Consider the following 15,436-nt stretch of genomic DNA (forward strand, 5'->3'; position numbering starts at 1 on the left):
AGAATTTAATCTAAGACGGCACTATAAGACAAAACATCAGGGTAACCTGAAAGACCTGAATGCAATGCAGAAGATACAGAAAGCAGAAGACTTAAATAAGAATCTGACACTTCAGCGGACGTTTTTACCCATGCACAATCACAAAGTGATTTCAAGTGAAGCTGCTTTTATGGGAGACACAAATGCACCAGTGCAACTTGCCCCACTTTCCCTGTTGCCAAGTAATGTTGAACCAAGTCGTCACTACGGTGTTCCCAAATACGCACTTTGCTAATAAACTCAGCGCACTGAGTTTGCATGGCGCTTTGGTGACTTTGAAGAACAAAAAAAGTCTGTCTACACGCGGCTCGAACCTTGTGCATGTTTGGTAGCACATATCTGTGTGAGAAGCTCTTCTCAGTGATAAAGACTAACAAAACAGCACACAGGAGTCGCCTCACTGATGAGCACCTGCAATCCATCCTGAGAATCTCCACAACACAGAACCTCACACCAAACAGAAACGAACTTGTTGCCAAAAAAAGATGCCAGGCTTCCAGCTCTAAAATGACATATGAGCAAAGACAACTGAATGATTTGATTTGTTATTGCTGAAAGGAACACATTTCATTTATATTTCCAGGTTTTGTTATGCACCATGTTCATATTTGAATTTGTATAATTTTGACAGGATATATAGTTTTATGGAGAGCAAAATCTTTTGGGATTTAAAATTACATAAGAGTAAAAAATTTTAATGTTTGTTCTTTTAGCGTTTACTTTATTTCTAACTTGTATAATTTAGACAGGATATATTTTTATGGAGAGCAAAATATTATAAGTTGTTTAAGGTTTGAGTGGATTTATTCAGGAATAATATTCCTGTCTGTTTTTACCATTCCTACCAAAGATATTTCTGTCGACTAAATAAAAATTCCTTCTATTTAAAATTTAAATAGAACTTGAACAAATACGATAGTTCATAATATCCACGCAGACTTGCACGTAAGAGCGGGAGTTATCTGTTTTAACAAGCAGCGTATTGCACTGATACGAAATAGCTGTGTGTGTATATATGTAGATATGTATGTATATGTATATATATGTGTGTATATATATATATATATATATATATATATTTGTGTATATGTATGTGTATATATGTAGATATTATATATATATATATATATATATATATATATACAGGAGTGCAGAATTATTAGGCAAGTTGTATTTTGAGGAATAATTTTATTATTGAACAACAACCATGTTCTCAATGAACCCAAAAAACTCATTAATATCAAAGCTGAATATTTTTGGAAGTAGTTTTTAGTTTGTTTTAGTTTTAGCTATTTTAGGGGGATATCTGTGTGTGCAGGTGACTATTACTGTGCATAATTATTAGGCAACTTAACAAAAAACAAATATATACCCATTTCAATTATTTATTTTTACCAGTGAAACCAATATAACATCTCCACATTCACAAATATATATTTCTGACATACAAAAACAAATCAGTGACCAATATAGCCACCTTTCTTTGCAAGGACACTCAAAAGCCTGCCATCCATGGATTCTGTCAGTGTTTTGATCTGTTCACCATCAACATTGCGTGCAGCAGCAACCACAGCCTCCCAGACACTGTTCAGAGAGGTGTACTGTTTTCCCTCCTTGTAAATCTCACATTTGATGATGGACCACAGGTTCTCAATGGGGTTCAGATCAGGTGAACAAGGAGGCCATGTCATTAGTTTTTCTTCTTTTGTACCCTTTCTTGCCAGCCACGCTGTGGAGTACTTGGACGTGTGATGGAGCATTGTCCTGCATGAAAATCATGTTTTCTTGAAGGATGCAGACTTCTTCCTGTACCACTGCTTGAAGAAGGTGTCTTCCAGAAACTGGCAGTAGGACTGGGAGTTGAGCTTGACTCCATCCTCAACCCGAAAAGGCCCCACAAGCTCATCTTTGATGATACCAGCCCAAACCAGTACTCCACCTACACCTTGCTGGCGTCTGAGTCGGACTGGAGCTCTCTGCCCTTTACCAATCCAGCCACGGGCCCATCAAGACTCACTCTCATTTCATCAGTCCATAAAACCTTAGAAAAATCAGTCTTGAGATATTTCTTGGCCCAGTCTTGACGTTTCAGCTTGTGTGTCTTGTTCAGTGGTGGTCGTCTTTCAGCCTTTCTTACCTTGGCCATGTCTCTGAGTATTGCACACTTTGTGCTTTTGGGCACTCCAGTGATGTTGCAGCTCTGAAATATGGCCAAACTGGTGGCAAGTGGCATCTTGGCAGCTGCACGCTTGACTTTTCTCAGTTCATGGGCAGTTATTTTGCGCCTTGGTTTTTCCACACGCTTCTTGCGACCCTGTTGACTATTTTGAATGAAACACTTGATTGTTCGATGATCACGCTTCAGAAGCTTTGCAATTTTAAGAGTGCTGCATCCCTCTGCAAGATATCTTACTATTTTTGACTTTTCTGAGCCTGTCAAGTCCTTCTTTTGACCCATTTTGCCAAAGGAAAGGAAGTTGCCTAATAATTATGCACACCTGATATAGGGTGTTGATGTCATTAGACCACACCCCTTCTCATTACAGAGATGCACATCACCTAATATGCTTAATTGGTAGTAGGCTTTCGAGCCTATACAGCTTGGAGTAAGACAACATGCATAAAGAGGATGATGTGGACAAAATACTCATTTGCCTAATAATTCTGCACTCCCTGTATGTGTGTGTGTATATGTATAGATATGTGTATATATTTATTTATATATATTTATATATATATATATATATATATATATTATACAGTGATCCTCGCTATATCACGCCGACTTTCGCCTTCACTCTATCATGATTTTTCTCATACACGCTTACGTCCTACGCATGCGCTTTCTGAGAACTTTTATCTAAGCCCTACGATGGCTCCTAAACGTGCTGCTTTTTCTAAGCCTGTGTGTGTGTGTGTGTATATATATATATATGTATATGTATATATATATATATATATATATATATAACTGCTCAAAAAAATTAAAGGAACACTTTGAAAACACATCAGATCTCAATGGGAAAAAGAAATCCTCCTGGATATCTATACTGAGATAGACTGGGTAATGTGTTAGGAACGAAAGGATGCCACATCGTTTGATGGAAATGAAAATGATCAACCTACAGAGCCCTGAATTCAAAGACGCCCCAAATATCAGAGTGAAAAAATTATGTGGCAGGCTAGTCCATTTTGCCAAAATTTAATTGCAGCAACTCAAAATTGCACGCAGCACTTTGTATGGCCCTGTGTTCTTGTATACATGCCTGACAACATCGGTGCATACTTCTAATGAGATGACAGATGGTGTTGTGGGGGATCTCCTCCCAGATCTGGACCAGGGCATCACTGAGCTCCTGGACAGTCTAAGGTGCAACCTGGTGGCATTGGATGGACCAAAACATAATGTCCCAGACGTGTTCTATTGGATTTAGGTCAGGAAAGTGTGGTGGCCAGTCAATGGTATCAATTCCATCATCCTCCAGGAACTGCCTGCATACTCTCACCACATGAGGCCAGGAATTGTCGTGCACCAGGAGCCACTGTACCAGCATAGGGTCTGACAATGGGTCCAAGGATTTCATCCTGATACCTAATGGCAGCCAAGGTGCCTTTGTCAAGCCTGTAGCGGTCTGTGTGACCCTCCATGGATATGCCTCCCCAGACAATCATTAACCCACCACCAAACTGCTCATGCTGAATGATGTTACAGGCAGCATAATGTTCTCCATGGCTTCTCCAGACCCTTTCACTTCTGTCACGTGCTCAGGGTGAACCTGCTCTCATCTGTAAAAAGCACAGGGCACCAGTGGTGCATCTGCCAATTCTGGTATTCTATGGCGAATGCCAATCGAGCTGCATGCTGCTGGGCAGCGAGCTCAGGGCCCATTAGAGGACATGGGCCCTTGGGTCACCCTCATGAAGTCTTTCTGGTTGTTTGGTCAGAGACATTCACACCAGTGGCCTGCTGGAGGTCATTTTGTAGGGCTCTGGCAGTGCTCATCCTGCTCCTCCTTGCCCAAAGGAGCAGATACTGGTCCTGCTGATGGGTTATGGACCTTCTATGGCCCTCTCCAGCTCACCTAGAGTAACTGCTTGTCTCCTAGAATCTCCTCCATGCCCTTGAGACTGTGCAGGGAGACACAGCAAACCTTCTGGCAATGACACGTATTGATGTGCCATCCTGGAGAAGTTGGACTACCTGTGCAACCTCTGTAGGGTCCAGGTATCGCCTCATGCTACCAGTAGTGACACTGACTGTAGCCAAATGCAAAACTAGTGAAGAAACAGTCAGAAAAGATGAGGAGGGAAAAATGTCAGTGGCCTCCACCTGTTAAACCATTCCTGTTTGGGGGTCATCTCATTGTTGCCCCTCTAGTGCATCTGTTGTTAATTTCATTAACACCACAGCAGCTGAAACTGATTAACAACCCCCTCTGCTACTTAACTGACCAGATTAATATCCCATAAGTTTCATTGACTTTATGCTATACTCTGATTAAAAAGTGTTCCTTTAATTCTTTTGATTCTTCTATATATATATATATATGTACGTATGTACGTACGTACGTTTGTGTGTGTGTGTGTGTGTGTATATATATGTATGTAGATATGACAGCAAAACTCATCACTCACAACAGTGACAAAACAATTACATTGACAATCATGTTACGTAATTTTCAAAATGTTTCCTTTTCTTTTTCATTACTTCTTTAACACACTACTTCTCTGCTGCGCGGGTATTTTGCTAGTATGTAATAAAAAGTAATATTTGAAATCAATCTGTTACTTTCTAATGTTTATTTTTAAAAGTGGATTTGTAGTTTAATGATTACTATTTTCAACATTTGCAGAAAAATATGCCGGAATTGCAAATGTGGCTTAGAAGATCATGATGTTCAGACAACTTCAGAAGAGGACAAAAAAGTAGGCCGTCTCCTGGAGGATACGAAATACAGCAGCCTTATAGCCAAGCTGAAGACTGATGATCATCCCCTTTATAAAAGAAATGTGGTTACACTCACTAGCCCTGTTTCAGCCAAGAAGGATGTCGACATCAAAACTATTACCTATGAGTGGGCACCGCCTGTGCCAAGCCAGATTGTGGTAATCAGTCAGATATATTTTTCTTTGTTATTAGATGTTTTATTACCAAGATATTAGACAATTTGTTGAAAGATTTTAGAAAATAGATAAATGATTCTGTGATTTTTTTTTTTTTTGGGTAACTAACTATTAATATGTTAATGTGCCAGCAAGGCAGATATACACTGTCTCAAAGTATCTGCACACCTTAAAACTGTGATATACTTAACTGGAGTAAAATCTAGATAACATTTCAAAACCTCAAATGGGTCTGTTACTTTGCATGCCTCTTGGCCTTTCTTATACAGGTGCTGGTCATAAAATTATAATATCATGACAAATTTGATTTATTTCAGTAATTCCATTTAAAAAGTGAAACTTGAATATAAGATTCATTCATTACACACAGACTGATGTATTTCAAATGTTTATTTCTTTTAATTTTGATGATTATAACTGACAACTAATGAAAGTCCCAAATTCAGTGTCTCGGAAATTAGAATATTGTGAAAAGGTTCAATATTGAAGACACCTGGTGCCACACTGTAATTGGCTCTCAGTCTAGTTCTGTAGGCTACACAATCATGGAGAAGACTGCTGACTTCACAGTTGTCCAAAAGACGACCATTGACACCTTGCACAAGGAGGTCAAGACACAAAAGGTAATTGCTAAAGAGGCTGGCTGTTCACAGAGCTCTGTGTCCAAGCACATTAATAGAGAGGCGAAGGGAAGGACAAGATGTGGTAGAAAAAAGTGTACAAGCAATAGGGATAACCGCACCCTGGAGAGGATTGTGAAACAAAACCCATTCAAAACTGTGGGGGAGATTCACAAAGAGTGAACTGCAGTTGGAGTCAGTGCTTCAAGAATCACCACGCAGAGACGTATTTAAGACATGGGTTTCAGCTCTCACATTCCTTGTGTCAAGCCACTCTTGAACAAGAGACAGTGTCAGAAGTGTCTCGCCTGGGCTAAAGACAAAAAGGACTGGACTGCTGCTGAGTGGTCCAAAGTTATGTTCTCTGATGAAAGTAAATTTTGCATTTCCTTTGGAAATCAAGGTCCCAGAGTCTGGAGGAAGAGAGGAGAGGCACAGAATCCACGTTGTTTGAGGTCCAGGGTAAAGTTTCCACAGTCAGTGATGGTTTGGGGTGCCATGTCATCTGCTGGTGTTGGTCCATTGTGTTTTCTGAGGTCCAAGGTCAATGCAGCCGTCTACCAGGAAGTTTTAGAGCACTTCATGCTTCCTGCTGCTGACAAACTTTATGGAGATGCAGATTTCATATTTCAACAGGACCTGGCACCTGCACACAGTGCCAAAGCTACCAGTACCTGGTTTAAGGACCATGGTATCTCTGTACTTGATTGGCCAGCAAACTTGCCTGACCTTAAACCCCATAGAAAATCTATGGGGTATTGTGAAGAGGAAGATGCAATATGCCAGACCCAACAATTCAGAAGAGCTGAAGGCCACTATCAGAGCAACATGAGCTCTCATAACACCTGAGCAGTGCCACAGACTAATCGACTCCATAACACGCTGCATTGCTGCAGTAATCCAGGCCAAAGGAGCCCCAACTAAATATTGAGTGCTGTACATGCTCATACTTTTCATGTTCATACCTTTCAGTTGGCCAACATTTCTAAAAATCTTTTTTTTGCATTGGTCTTAATTGATATTCAAATTTTCCGAGATACTGAATTTGGGACTTTCATTAGTTGTCAGTTATAATCATCAAAATTAAAAGAAATAAACATTTGAAATACATCAGTCTGTGTTTAATGAATGAATCTAATATACAAGTTTCATTTTTTGAATGGAATTACTGAAATAAATCAACTTTTTCATGATATTCTAATTTTATGACCAGCACCTGCAAAGAAGTTTTTATTCATGAATATAGCAATTGTTTTCATTGCCCACTAGATGGCATTGGTGCAACAGCTAAAGAATGATGTTTTCAGGTTAGAACACTGTTAACTCATTTTATGGTTAAAAACGCTACCTTATATACATTGTAAGCTTGGAAAATACTGAATTATGTTGATTTTCTTAAAGGTATTTACAAAGATTATTTCCATTTTGTTGGTCATGTCTTCCTACTAGAAGAGTTGTTTGGTTTGTTTTTTATGACATACTTTAAAATAAGCAATTAAGCAATACAGTACTAGGCTTATAGGCTTATGTATACAGTCATAACATTTTATCTAGAGACAATTGAAAACATCTCTGGAGTGAAAATTAGATTTTGCGGTACCATGTATATTTACTATTAGATTTTTTAGGATTGTTTTTTATACCAATTTTTTTTCTTTTAGTGGAAACCATCAGCAGTATCAGCAGCATGTCTTCAAATAGTTTTTTGTTAACCAAAGTGTTTACTAAAAATAAAGAAAGTTTCTTCTGTCTGTACCAATATTCAAAATCCAGTGAATATGAAAAAATCCTTAGCTCAAAATGCAATGCATTATTATCAGGCGTTTAATTTAAAGGTATTTGGATATATTTTCAAAGTTTAAGCTTATTGTTCTAGATAACCTTTTATTTTTTTATTAATTACAGCAAAAAAATAATTTTAGTAATTTCATCAACACTTGAAAATGCAAATATTAAACTTCCAGTACACACCTTTTCTAGATTGTCAAATGGACAGAAATTCATTTTTTCTAGTAAGTGTTTCAAAACATTTTCAGACAGTATTTCCTCCCTCCTTAATCAGGCTGTACGCTATATTGAGATGCTGCCAAAGGCGAAGCAGCCTGTGTTTGGCACTGAAGGAGCAGTCTATCGTAAGAAGCAGATGGCAAGGCAGTTACCTGAACATGATCAGGACCCCTCCAAATGTCATGAGTTGTCTCCGAATGAGGTGAAGAAGATGGAGCAGTTTGTTAAAAAGTACAAAGATGAAGCACTTGGAGTTGGAGATATTAAAATTCCAGAAGAGTTAGAAATGCAAGTAAAGGACAAAGGAGCCAATGATACTGGAAACAAAAGCACAAAGACAGTTGTGGGAGCTATGGGAGATGGGGCATCTACTGGCCAAAAGAAGACTATTTATGTAAGTATATCTTGAGATTTGTCTTTATATGCTTTTGTTTTAGAACCACGCTAATGTAGTAACCCTTATGTCTTAAAAGCATTGCCTAAATTATTGAAGGTGATCATTTGTGTTTTAAGATTTTTTTATTGCAGTTTCTTTTTAGTATTACAGAGTCAGTTTGCAATCTGAGCTCTTTACAACCTACCCTATTGATAAGACCACTTCAGCATGGAAAGCCATGTTTATTTCAGCAGTTGATGTGTGGTGTTTGTTTTTAATTCTCTTTCATATTATAGTTAACCAAGTTTGAGTCAAGTAATAAAGCAGGAAATTAGGTTTTCCCTTTTTTCACTTCTCAGGCAACCCATCCATCAGCAACATCAGTTTTACATTTCCTCACAGTCCAGACTTAATGTTCTTTTCACCTTTCAGAGATGAGATTATTTTAAATACACCCTTACTGGTCTAAGTAGGCAATAATTTAATCTCTTCTCTGTCATTATATCTGAAGATAAATCTGCATAATAAAGGTTTCATGAAAATTGCAAGGAGTTTTGTTTTTGTTGTTGTTGGGGAAAATGTATTGTCAGTGTTTAGGTTATGTTCTATATAACAACTCTTGTTTGAAGCTTTGTTAGTCCATATGCCTATTGCATCTGCTTGCTAATTCCTACATAACACTTTATCAAAGCATGGAAAGTCTGATTGGCTTCTGTAATATTCAAGATGAGCTATAATTACACTTCTAACCAAAAGCAATTATTTTATTACTTCCTTGACTATGAAATATGTGTAAAATATACTTTATGAGTGATAAATGTGTGTTTTGATGTAAACACATTTTAAAATATTTAGTTAGGCATATATTTTATTTATTCATTTTATATTGGTGTGGTTAAAATATACTTAATTTGGAAAGTAATGTAGTATGTGTTTTTAAATGTATCTAGTATTGATGGTCTACATTATTATTATAATGCTTGAAAAAATTGTTTTATTTGAGGAACTAATGAGCTTTATACAAGCATTAGTGTTTTGCATCTTATGTACTGTTACATGCATAAAGCTATAGTGTTAATTGATTTATACTTTAAAACTATGTATACATTTTTTTGGAAATGAATGTATGAAATTTGATATGGTATGTTTCTTTGAATTCCCTGTGTGGAGAGTATAGAACAAATATCAGGTCCGGTCAGATTGGGGAGCATGCACTGATGCAGCGTGTTGCCACACCCACCACACGATGAAACAGCTGGGGATCCTGGTTGGCAATGCCCCCAGGCAGTTGCGTAGTCCAGTCCCACTCCAGAAATGACCCTTTATCTGCCACAGCCAGGTGTTATGTGGATTTCCTCTTGGCCTGGTCCAGCCACTCGGGTCCTCAACAATGAGGATACTGTGAGCTGGATCAGCCTTGGGAACTCATGTCACATGGCTGTAGTGCCATAACTGATGCTCCCTTACAATGCAGGTAATGTGCCTCATTCAGGACTCCATGAGCAACTGCTCGTTCGACACAAAGTCAAACCAGCGGTATCCAAGGATTCTTTGAAGAAACACAGTACCAAAGGAATCCAGTCTTCATCTTAGGTCACTGGACAGCATCCATGTCTCGCAACCATATAGCAAGACAGGAAGTATCAGGACCCTAAAGACTTGGACCTTCATCATTTTGCATAGATCTCATTGAAAGGAGTGACATCAAACACCATCAGAAGAAGCCAATCTGCTACAGCAACAGCTACTCTCGGAGTATGACAGCCATCAGAGGTACCAGACCAAAAAAATGTGTACCCACTAATAGAGGTATGGCCTATCCCATGTCTGCACACCTCAGAGAGTTCCACCACTGACAGCAGAGGAAGATGATCATCATGTAGGAGAGACGAGACATTCCACACGCCTACCAGGATGGGCTGCCTCAAACTGGGACCCAAGCGCCGCTGTGCAGTGGGCGATGCCTCAGTACTACACCAGTTCTAATCCCCCGACAGGGGCCTGATCTCATTGGCTCTCTGACGGTTTTGACTCTTCCGGGGATGAAGTCCCCAAGGGCTTTCCCCCACCCTCTTCATAAAATGAGTAGCAGAGCTACGGATAGCAGAAAGGAAACCTTTCTGTCATCTCAGAGGTGTTGGAAGTTTTCTTTATGGTGGCTGGAGTGCCAGTACGGTCACCAACACCCATGATTTCCCAGCAAGTTGGAGGACCGCTTGAAGGGCCGGATGTAGTTTAACGTCATACCCAGGACAGAACGTATAACACAACTATGTGGTGTTTTAAATTGTTACCAAGGCATTTAGCATGTACTAAACATAGTTTTTAGTCATGGTTGAGCTATACTTAAAATTTGTGTTTGAATTCTTAAGATGATACCTCACTCTCTCCTTACTTTGAATTGACTGCTATAGACTGCATTATTTGTATATTCCAGCTGTGTTGGAAAATTGCCCCTTGAACATTATCTTTAGACTGTGGGAAAATGTTTTCTCCTATATCCCTTTGGAGCAAATAATTCAACCTTAACATTTCAGTTGCTTTTAGACTTTTCTAAAATTACACAAGGGTCATGAAAATGGTATTTAACTGCCTTTGCTATCAAAGTTAAAATATATTTTTAGACATCTTTTACAAGCAACTATAAAGAGACATGTTACTAAGAAAAAGATTTTGTAAGCAGCTAAAGAGTATGATTTATCAGTTTAAATTTTTCTTCTGAAAAGAATTCTTACAGGCTACACTTGCACACTCTGATATAAATCTGATTCATCCTTTGTGACCTAAATGTCCACTGTTCTTCTGAAATCTATTATCATCAATCCCTGTTTGTACTTGTTGCACTGTATGAATTGCAGATCATGTCTGACTCGTCATTGTTTGTCTCCTTGATTTTTGTAGTCCTGTTATCACTGCAAGCTGAACATGAAAGAAGGTGATCCAGCAGTGTATGCTGAACGTGCTGGTTATGACAAGCTTTGGCACCCAGCTTGTTTTGTGTGCTGTGTTTGCAGTGAGTTACTAGTTGATCTGATTTATTTTTGGAAGAAGGACAAGCTTTATTGTGGCCGTCATTACTGCGATAGCGAGAAGCCACGATGTGGAGGTTGTGATGAGGTATGACTTAAAGTAAACATGTTTAAACAAGTAGTGATGACTTCTGTCTTGTTTCTTAAATCTAATACCACCATTCTTGGTGCACTCCATCCATTTAATACTTCAGTTTAGCACTTACTTTTCCAATGCTGAATTTTTGAGTTTTATGATTTATTGTTAGATATGCATATGTGTTTAAGATGTAAGAGGACGTAAGTGGCTTAATTATACCAGTATATTTAAGAAGCCTTTTACAGCATTATTTTACAGACAATTAAATAAATGGTGACAGTTTTACAAGCACCCCATTCTGACCCTGTAGGCCTGCAGCACACTTCTTATGTTCCTATAATGTAGAGTGTTACAATCTGTATATCTGTTTCTTATTGTTGTAAAGAAAATAACTGGCAATGTAATGCTGTACAACAAATCACCCAAGGCATATTAAAATGTTTAGCCCTTATCCATATTTCCAGGGTGCAGGTGAATAATTTGGAACTTAGGTATTTAATAATTAATTCATTTTCAATATTCCCAGTGGCATAATTTTTTATTTCCAGTGTATGTGAAGTCTTTTAGATTTTACTTTTATAATTCACCACCACTACCAATAAATGCCCCTGCATTCTTGTTTTTGTTTTTTTAGTTTTTTGTTTTTTTTTACTTTCAGCACATGTACTGTAGTAAACATTTAGGAAAACAGTTGTTACAGGGGCAAATTTTCACTTTGAGTTCACAATGTATTTACACTTTTTCAGTACATGATTTGACCACTTTGGAGTGATGTGTGATTTATCTAAATGAGTGCGTATTTGAGTGTAAGGATATTGGTGTGAGAGCATAATTACTCAATAATGAATCAGAATGAAACCTGGACAGTCATTAGCACTCTTAAATATTTGAAGCCTTTTTATTTTGGGCAAACTCATTTCAGTAGATTTTGCTGTATATTGATTAAGAAGTTTGCTTTTTCATATATTTTTACTAGAATCTCAGAATGATTGAGAAAGGAAAATTAACATTTTTTTAGCATGATTGGGGACTGTTAAAAGCAGTATTCTCAAAACCCTTCTCAAAGCTGTGAACAAGGAATCACTGGGTGAAGTGTTAGTCTGTGGCTTTTTAACTTGTATAGTAAAAAAAAATATTTGAATATGGATAGTTTTATCAAAGTTAAACAATAAGCAGATACATAAAATAGATAGATAGATACTTTAGTAATCCCAAGGGGAAATTCACATAATCCAGCAGCAGTATACAATATCGACAAAGCGTGCACTGATTTTATTTTTAAAAATGAAAGTCAGCCCCAATACATTCATTTAATCTTGTAATTGCATTAAGTAACTATTTAAAGGTAATCTCTAGATTTGAGAATTTTAATTATTTCTGTAGATAAATTACTGCCTCATTTGAGAGGCTTAGTTTTACAATTGTATGTTTGGCACTGTCTTTTTGGGCAGTTGAAATCATATCCATTAAGCCATTCATAAAACTTTATTATCATTATGCTTTCATTTCTTCAGTTTTGTTTTGTACTTCAGTTATTTTCTCTTTTTCTCAATATAAATGCTATTAAAGTCCTAAAGTATATACTGCAGTAAGTGGATAACAAATGGACTGTTTCAAAATGACAGCAAATCTAATGCAAGTTAGGAATAAATTTTTAGATTATGCAATAAAGGCAGGTTACATTTAGCATTATTTTAGATAATGGCCTTGGGAAAAGGTCAAGAATCATTTTGATGTACATGTGTAGTTGTCTAAAATACTTTGGACAGCTATTGAGTATGCAGTGTCAACATATCTCAGGTTAAACTCAATCAAAACCTAAACTAATCTTCTGAGTGAAAACGGACGTATTACTAAAAATTTGAAATGGACAATTATTGGAATAAATATATATATATACTATATATACATATAGTTGGAGTACAGGCAACTGCACCACTATATTTAGTACCAATCAGGGCTATAAGTGGTGAAATTGACTCTTACATAACGCACTTTTATGTTGGGGATCTTACCCATTAGATCATATAGTCTATCCTGTCTTCTTTCTTGTATATTGTAGACATAACTTTATGCATATCCTTTTTCTTTTTTTTGTGTTAGTTGCTAAATTGTGTAATATAATTTAAACAGACCTTTGAAAGAGTGTAATATTAAATAATTTACAAAATGTTAATTAACTTCTTTAGTTGAGAATTCATTCGATTGACATTTTTAGCATATTTCTTAGTTGGTAGTTAGTTAAATTAGTTGGTAGTTGATTAGCTTAATTATAATAATTTGTGTTTAAATTGTTCTTTTGCAGCTGAAATTATAAAGTATTAATTCACTTGGATATTTTGTATACTTTTGTTATAATATTGACCCTTATTGTATTTATGCAGTGATGAAAGATAAAACAAAAACTCTTAATAAATAAACAACATAAGCTGTTGGATTCTGTCTAGTTTTATATGTGTGCAGCTGTAACTTTGAAATAAGAGCTTTTAAAATGACTTCAAGTCTGCCAGGTCTTTTGCAGATGTGATTGCTGCTTTTCTTATAGCACAAAGCAAAAGCTGTGACTTTGTGCAGCTTTGACATTCTGTATTTTTTTTTTTTATTAAGAAAATTTGACCATGTAGATATTTGTTATTTTCAGTGATACATTTCTAATTTTTTTTTTGTGTGTGTGTATACAGTTAATCTTCAGTAATGAGTATACCCAGGCAGAGGGACAAAACTGGCATTTGAAACACTTTTGCTGCTTTGACTGTGACTGTGTGCTGGCTGGAGAAATTTATGTAATGGTGAACGAGAAACCAGTCTGCAAACCATGCTATGTAAAAAACCATGCTGCGGTAATGAATACTATATATATATATATTTTTTTTTTCTTTTCATGTTATGAGACTTAGTGTTTTTCTGTGCATATATACTGTAACAGAATATTCAATGTAAAACTTTACATTACCAAGTGAATTCTTTAGCATAATGGGGAATGTTGCAGCAAAATTGACTTTTTGTTCCCAATAAGTAGTTCCTGTCTTAATTTTATGTTAATGTGTGTCATTTTTAAAATATTCCTGTACTTAATTCATAAATAAAAATAGCTGCCGATTTCCCAGACAATTATTTAAAAAAAAGCAGAAATGAGGCTTTGTGAGATTCAAAATATAATAAAGAAATAATTGTAATCAAAGAAACTTCTGCTTATGTGTAGTAATGCTTTTGAGAATATCTACATTCAGGGCGAATTAAAATACCGACAAATGTTTCAGAACAGATGTGTGAGCTCATAAAACCACGCAGGATTGCAAAATGAGTTATACAATATGTTGAATGCTCATTTGTAAATTAGACAAAATTACTATTTTTTAGGATGACCAACAAAAACTGACATAATTTTAAACTTCTTTATGTAATAATATAACTTTTATTATTTAACCATGCGATATAGGAGTATGAAGTTAAACTGTTGTTCATTTTCCATCCTTAGGTGTGCAGAAGTTGCCAGAATGCTGTTGACCCAGAAGCTCAACGTGTGACCTATGGTGATTTCACTTGGCATGCGACTACAGAATGCTTTCAGTGCTCTTGCTGTAGCAAGTGTCTTATTGGCCAGAAGTTTATGCCATCTGAGGGTTTTCTGTTTTGCTCAGTGGAATGCAAAAAGAAAATGAAGACTTAAAATATAAATGCGTTATTCATTAATAGGTGCAAAGCTTTCTTGGAAGACTTTATCCAAATCTGTGTATTATACTGCATTTTTACTACTGAGTTCTACTGAGCAATAATGGCAAATTGAAGCAAAATATATCAGTTACCCTTTTAGCTTCTACTAATCCAGAATTTTTTTTTATTCTTTTGATTGCTGATCATTCATAATTCTTCTCGGAAACAAAGCACACCAGCCTTTGCCAAAAACTGTATTTACCGTTAATATTCATATGTGAACACATTCCAATATTATTTGATTTATAAACTTTATATATATATATATATATATATATATATATATATATATAAAACCTGGCTAAATTGTCCTGTCCTTGTATACTTCACTCATTTATTACATAACTCATTATGTGTACATTTAATAAATTTAAATGCAAAATATTCAGTTATTTGAGTTATTTCTAAAATTAGTTATCACATATACAGTAGTATGCATGATCCTGTT

General features: G+C 36.4%; 1 protein-coding gene across 1 annotated transcript in view; it reads left to right on the top strand.

The window, feature by feature from the left end:
- The window catches only part of tes (testis derived transcript (3 LIM domains)), a 41,053-nt gene extending 25,966 nt beyond the window's left edge, over window positions 1–15,087 (top strand). Inside the window, exons 3-7 of the mRNA XM_039761382.1 lie at window positions 4,893–5,145; window positions 7,846–8,184; window positions 11,068–11,283; window positions 13,956–14,114; window positions 14,753–15,087. Coding sequence (XP_039617316.1) covers window positions 4,893–5,145; window positions 7,846–8,184; window positions 11,068–11,283; window positions 13,956–14,114; window positions 14,753–14,944 — 1,159 coding nt within the window. The 3' untranslated portion in view covers window positions 14,945–15,087. The remainder of the gene's footprint in view (window positions 1–4,892; window positions 5,146–7,845; window positions 8,185–11,067; window positions 11,284–13,955; window positions 14,115–14,752) is intronic.
- Window positions 15,088–15,436: the final 349 nt, after the last annotated feature.

The sequence above is a fragment of the Polypterus senegalus genome, chromosome 8 (assembly GCF_016835505.1).
Source record: "Polypterus senegalus isolate Bchr_013 chromosome 8, ASM1683550v1, whole genome shotgun sequence".
NCBI classification, from domain to species: Eukaryota; Metazoa; Chordata; class Cladistia; order Polypteriformes; family Polypteridae; genus Polypterus; species Polypterus senegalus.